Below are 7,010 nucleotides of genomic sequence, written 5' to 3'. Positions count from 1 at the left end.
CGCAGAGCTGAAGCAAAGGATCCAGGATACTCTGAAATCGCAAAAGATCTGGCAGATGGACAGAAACAACTGGAAATTACTGTCAGGTGAGATGCCATTCAAGAAGATTCTTAAAATGTAAGATTTTTCTTAAACAATTTATGATGTTTTACGAAGATATCTTTTTCGTGAAGGAAATTCAACTTAGAACTGTTTTTCATCCAGCACTTTCACAAGGAATAAGGAAAAAGAGAGGAAATAGAATAATAAAAATACATTCAACATTAAGAGTCAGAACATATTTCTTCGAATAATGTTTAAATACTAAACAAAGACATAAATCATCCTGTAGAAACCAGCTCAAGAAAGAAATGAATAAAGCAAAATTGGATACATTAAAGACTCGTGCGTGGGAAGACATTGATTAAACGAAGGTACAGAACGTTTTATTGTAAAATTTGTTCAGGTGTGTTAATGTGTTGGTGTGTTAGCGTGTTAGTGTGTTAGTGTGTTAGTGTGTTAGTGTGTGTGTGTTAAGTGTGTTAATGTGTTAATGTGTTGTGTGTTGGTGTGTTGGTTGTGTGTGTGTTAGTGTGTTAGTGTGTTAGTGTAAGTGTTAGTGTGTTTGTGTGTTAGTGTTAGTGTTAGTGTGTGTGTGTGTGTGTGTGTATGCGTGCGCGTTTTTGAGAGAGAGTGCGTGCGTGCGTGCGTGTGCGTGCGTGTGTATATATTTGTATCCATGCATATATGTATGTCTATGTGCATTTTACACTAGAAGGCAATCCCCCATTTGACAAGACCCTGGTGCATGCAGGTCCTGGCGGCGCTGCTGATTTCGCTGGTACACCTGGGCATCGGCACCACCTACGGCTTCTCGGGCGTGATGCTGCCCGAGCTCACCGACCGGGGCACTAGCGATCTCTTCCTCGACGAATCACAGGCGGCGTTTTTTAGTATGTAACATTTACAAAGCTCGTAAAGAAGACGCATATCATCAGTGACATAAAACATGTGATTGGTATTATGTGTGTGCTTCAGATATTAAAAGAAAAATGTATCTTGGATTGTATCTACTCTACTAAAAACTCCATGAAGGCTTCATAAGGGCAATTCCTGTCAAGCTGACTTCCTGCAGTCACTGTTCAGTATAGTAATCTTACCATGTGCTGAAGATGTAAACATAAATACTCGTAGGTCTGTAACAAGTCTCCTTTAACTGTTTATAGTGACCAGCTGATATGTTAGCTGTCCATTAAAGATGGACGTGTACCACTGCAAATCAGTAGTCAATTTACAAATATGTAAAGATAATTGCAGACATATACACTCATTTTCGTCTTTTGATATTACATTTACTGTTTATTTATCTTACTTATATACTTGATCGAGTAACTATAAATATCAGAAAAAATCTTGCATGATGCTGTGTATTCCAATTCGCAGTAGTATAAGCATCATAAAGTCATATTAGTTGATGCCTTATAATTAAGCTGACACATGTAGTAGTTAAAGTAATGTACTATATATTAGAAATACCTAACATCTCCCTATACTTTTCCTTCCAGGCAGTCTGTCAGACCTTGGCGGTTTCTTTGGCTCTGTCCTCAGCATGGCGTTGCTGATGAGGCTTGGACACCGCGTGCTACTGCTTCTCGGTCTTCCCATCAGCGCTTGTGCTTGGCTCGGTCTTGCATTTGCACAAACCCCGACGATGTTGCAGACCATGCGATTCATTGTGGGTTTAACCGGAAGCTTCACCTTACCCGCCGGAAATATGTATATTCTAGAAGTTTCTCACAAGACGCTTCGTGGTCTCCTGTTTGGCTTAGTGACAACCAGTCGACAAGCGGGGGTTCTTTTCGTATATGCTATAGGCAGCTTAGGGTTAGGATGGCGCACTACAGCTCTCATATGTTCCGGGGTTGCCATCCTTCCGGTCGTCGGCCTTCTGTTCTTGCCAAATTCACCTCGGTGGCTGATTACCCAGGGTCTTTTTACTGAGGCTCAGAAGTCACTTACCTTTTACAGAGGCGCTCTTTATGATTCAGAGCCCGAAATGAATGCCATCATGGACCAAGTAGGAGAAAATGGTCCGGAAAAGAATAGTATAAGGGCCCAGTTAAGGATAATGACCGAACCATCCACTTTGAAAACCCTCCTATTACTTCTCTTTATATCTTTGCTTTACAATTTCAGTGGTTATAACGTGCTGATAGCTTATATCGTACCAATCTTACAATCAGCTAGTATTGATATGGATGCTTACGTGAGTGCCATGCTGATCGGCGCCGTTAGGGTAGCGGGCACAGTTATTCATCTTACTGTGGTGGATCGAATGGGTCGAAAACCGTTACTAGTATCATCGTACGTATCGTGTGCCCTTTGCATAGCATGTCTAGGAGGTTATTTCTATTTTCAAAGTATTTCTGGATACGTAAATTACTTCGGCTGGGTCCCTCTCACCTCCCTTGTTATTTTTGTCCTCTTCACCGGCGTGGGTCAGCCTGTAATTTTCATCCTACAAGGAGAACTGCTTCCTACTTCCTTCCGCGCAACTGGAGTGTCCTTAATCCTTTGTCTCGTCTTCCTAGGGAGCTTCACAGCTATTAGGACGTATTCCTTGGCCTCAGCTTTTATGGGGGAGCACGGAACATTCTGGTTGTATGGTGGTGTTTGTTTCGTTATTGCTCTGGTAAGTGCTGTTAGTTTGCCAGAGACTCGAGGTCGGTCCCTTGAGGAAATCACGCAGAGAAAGTAGGAAAACGGATAGACGAATCGCATGTTTTCACTATTTTCATTTAATTAGGCACTTACTGTACCGTTTATTCCTGGTCGATGTTTTAACAGCCTTCCGTGTACTATACTCGCCCCATTTCCTATAACAAGTACATAGTCACCAAAAACTTATTCCCAGATTCGAATTCTCTCTCATGGTTAACCATCGCATCATACATGCGCGCGAATATGTGTGTGCTATTCCTAACATATTCATGAGGTACAAAACTTCTCAAGGACCACAAAAACGAAAAAGACCTTAAATATCTTGGTAAATGAGCCTTCCCTCCAATTTCATTAACTATTTTTTGTTTATGCATTAATCTTAATTTCTCGACCAGTTCTTCTCCATCGTCTCTGAGCTCTGACTGTCTTTATAGGAGCGGTAATACTAGCTTATTAGTTCTGTGGACCACTTATAGTAATATAATTACCTGTTTTAGAAAAGTCACGGTAATGAAAGTATTGCTATGGCGGTTGCTTGTTCGATTATGCGTCAGAATCTTGTGTTATTTATCATGTCTGCGATCTTTCGTATCATCTAGGCAGCAGCTTGCCTTCACTATAGATATATCTACTGCACTTCTGTAAACGAAATCATCAAACCAATATTGTTAAGCGCGAAATGTGACGAGATATATCTACAGCGATGAATTATGCATCTACAAGACGGCAATTTCTTCTGCTCATTCTTCTTCAATAAATGAACATTTCATGCAGTGGTATTTGCCATGTCATTAGATTTTCGTTTTCTTTAGTATTACTTGCATTCAGTTTGTGAACAATTTTTTCTCTGATTTCAAAGGACTTGCGCTACGTGTCCATTAAGGCTTTTTGAGTAGCATGTTGGCTGTAATGAAGTGGTCGAAGGAAGTTATTTTCGCTGTTTAATGGGTACTAAGTTTATTCGGTGTTGTTTTTAGTGATTATTTTTATTAATGGAAATATTTCTGCCGCGTCAGCATGTAAGGTCATTATTAGCGTATTCAAAATATAGCGACAGGATGAGGCTTGGGAGCGAAGCCCCCGGGAAAGGACTTTTTTTTTGTTTGTTTGTTTTATTCATAAGGCAATAACTGTGGAATCCCAGAATGGTTTATGTTTTAAAACAAATAAATGTGCTAGACACCAAAGGATTGTGATAACGAATTGTGACGAAAAGGGCAAAAGTTAGTCACCGATTAGGATAAATGAGACAGAAAAGGATGAAGAGAAGGAAAAAGAAAGGAGGGGAAGAAAAGACCATGCAAAATATGTTGAGGCGAGGTATGAGATCCAAGGCAGGGGTGATCCCCTACTTTGGGCCTCAGTCCCCGTCTCCTAAACTCTCCCCCACGACAACAACGAGCGAGGGATCAGAGCTGAAAGTTTTTTTTTTTTTTTTCATCTGATATTGATAATCTTCATTACAGTCATTATTATCATTATTATTGTTACCATCATTATCATTATCGTTATCATTATTATTATCATTATTACTACTACTACTGTTATTATTATTATTATTATGTTTATTATTATTAGTCATTATTGTTGTTATTTTTATAATAATAATTATTATTATTAATGGTGAATTTTATTATTATTATTATTATTATTATTATTAATACAAATTATTATTATTATTATTTACTTTTTGGTATGAAAATATTCGGATTTGGAATTTCTCTTATCGATTTCTCATTTACATCGTTAAGTTAGCATGTTTGTTACACATTTAGTAGCTGTTTTAAAACCTTCCATTTCAGGCACACTTTAAAGAATGTACTTAGTTCTCATCTTGGTTCGTTTGAAATTGATTTGGTATTTTGCTTTGCCGATGAATAAAAAAAAAACGCAGTAATAATAACAATGAAAAAAATAAATCTACGTAGAGGATCTGTTGGAACGTTCTAGTTGAGATGTTAAGGTAGATGAGGTTTGGTTTTAAAAAGGAACCGTGTGTGTGTACGTGTGTGTATGTCGTCCTAGCCAGGCATGTTGATATATGTGGTTCATGTCATGAATAGATGTAAGGGCTTCTTCGCATATGAATGACTGAGTTAGCTTGAGATTACTGTCAGATGAACGAATGGTTTTGAAATCAAACTTTCTCTGCACATGAGATCCAGGCAGGAATCTGTGATGTCTGCAAGCCTCCCTCGCTGCGGTTAACGTCAATGTAAACGACTCATTTACCAGGGATATTAATGTGAAGGGTGAGAAAGGCGAGGAAATCCACAGATACTGACAAAATGTTGATTTATATTCATTTTGATGTTTCACATATCTTTTCTCCATTTTACACAAACACACACACACACATACACACACACACACACACACACACACACACACACACACACACACACACACACACACACACACACACACACACACACACACACACATACACATACACATACACACACACACACACACACACACACACACACACACCACACACACACACACACACACACACACACACACACACACACACACACATACATACATACATATATATATATATATATATATATATATATATATATATATATATATATATATATATATATATATATATATATATGCATACACACACACACACACACACACACACACACACACACACACACACACACACACACACACACACACACACACACACACACACACATACACACTGTATATAACAAAAACCAGTACGAAATGAAACAAATATGCAACAATATCAAAAGCAAGAACGGTAAAGTCTGAATTCCAACCTGCTCAAGGGAACACGTACAGGAGTGAATTCCTTATAATTTCAAAGTTCCTTGCAAACATTCTACGGCATCGAATGGGTGTATGTATGACTGACTCCCGTGACATTATTCAGAAAACACGTTCCAGACACAAAAGTTATTCCAGTTCCGGGTAATGAGTAAACATGGAATCAACGTTCCCATAAAAGAGAAAGACAGCCGAAATAAGAGAAAAAGAAAAAGCAGAAGCATGGTAACAGGAAAAAGCTAAGTACGGTACTTAACGCAATTTCACTCGATAATGGATTTTGCATTAGAATGACATGCTTTCGCTTCGCTTCTCAGCGGATTGCTTTGCTTTACTAAATTTGTTTGTAAATCGATGGAAAAAAATGAACAAGTATAAAACCCAGTTTATAAAATTTGCAAAAGGAACTTAGAGATAACTACAAAAAAGTATAAAACACACACACACACACACACACACACACACACACACACACACACACACACACACACACACACACACACACACACACACACACACACACACACACACACAGAGGTAGTAAGACGGAACTATGCACAAAGACACAGACGCACCCAACATTATATTACTGAATACTGCTGTTGAAGCTACAATTCTTGAGAATATAGGAATATTTTCCTTACATATTTTTCAAATTATTATATATTCAAACGATACCAGCCATGATAATCTTATATATATATATATATATATATATATATATATATATATATATATATATATATATATATATATATATATATATATATATAAAAGACAATATTTTTGCTGTCGGAAATTAAAGGGTATCAGTATTATAATTAAGAATTTTGTGATTTCTTATGCACCGTTCCTTTATATTCTAATTAATGTAAACATTCTACATTTTCCTATGACAGATGTTCGTGCAGTTTATTAAGAAAACGGTATGAGAAAGAATTGGCAATAAATTACCAGATCATTCATTTTCTATCTCCTCGGTTTCTTGGAACCTAACCTACCATACTACGCTGTAGGTTATTCTCCTGATTCTGAAAGAAACTTAATCATTTTCCACGTGAAGGAGTCTTGCTGAATAAATAAATAAAAAACGAAAGAACGAAACGAAAAAAATTAAAGAACGAAGTATTCATTTCACTGACATCCCACCTACGGAGAGAGAGAGAGAGAGAGAGAGAGAGAGAGAGAGAGAGAGAGAGAGAGAGAGAGAGAGAGAGAGAGAGAGAGAGAGAGAGAGAGAGAGAGAGAGAGGGAGGGAGAGAGGGAGAGGGAGAGAGAGAGAGAATAAGCATTTACCTGAAGAGGCAAAAAAGTAAAAAGGCTTTCAGCACATTCGCGCGTTTTCTGGTTCTCCCTTTGTTATTTTCTTTGCCTTGACGTTTATAAACATTTAATCATTTGAATAAAACAAATAAAATATTCACCAACCTGTGGTCAAAGTGCCTCGCATAAGATACTTCAACAGAGTTATTCACAAGAGACGCTACCTCATAAGATACTGT

At 37.8% G+C, this 7,010-nt stretch overlaps 1 protein-coding gene across 1 annotated transcript; it reads left to right on the top strand.

The window, feature by feature from the left end:
• Positions 1 to 793: 793 nt before the first annotated feature.
• On the top strand, positions 794 to 4,131 carry LOC119596099 (facilitated trehalose transporter Tret1-2 homolog; the record flags this gene model as incomplete). Its single annotated transcript, XM_037945238.1, is given in 2 exon segments — positions 794 to 932; positions 1,545 to 4,131. Coding segments are annotated over 2 exon segments (1,332 nt in total), but the record flags the coding sequence as incomplete, so codon positions are not given.
• Positions 4,132 to 7,010: the final 2,879 nt, after the last annotated feature.

This window comes from Penaeus monodon, chromosome 37 (genome assembly GCF_015228065.2).
Source record: "Penaeus monodon isolate SGIC_2016 chromosome 37, NSTDA_Pmon_1, whole genome shotgun sequence".
NCBI lineage: Eukaryota > Metazoa > Arthropoda > Malacostraca > Decapoda > Penaeidae > Penaeus > Penaeus monodon.
This window is presented reverse-complemented; position numbering and strand designations above follow the sequence as displayed.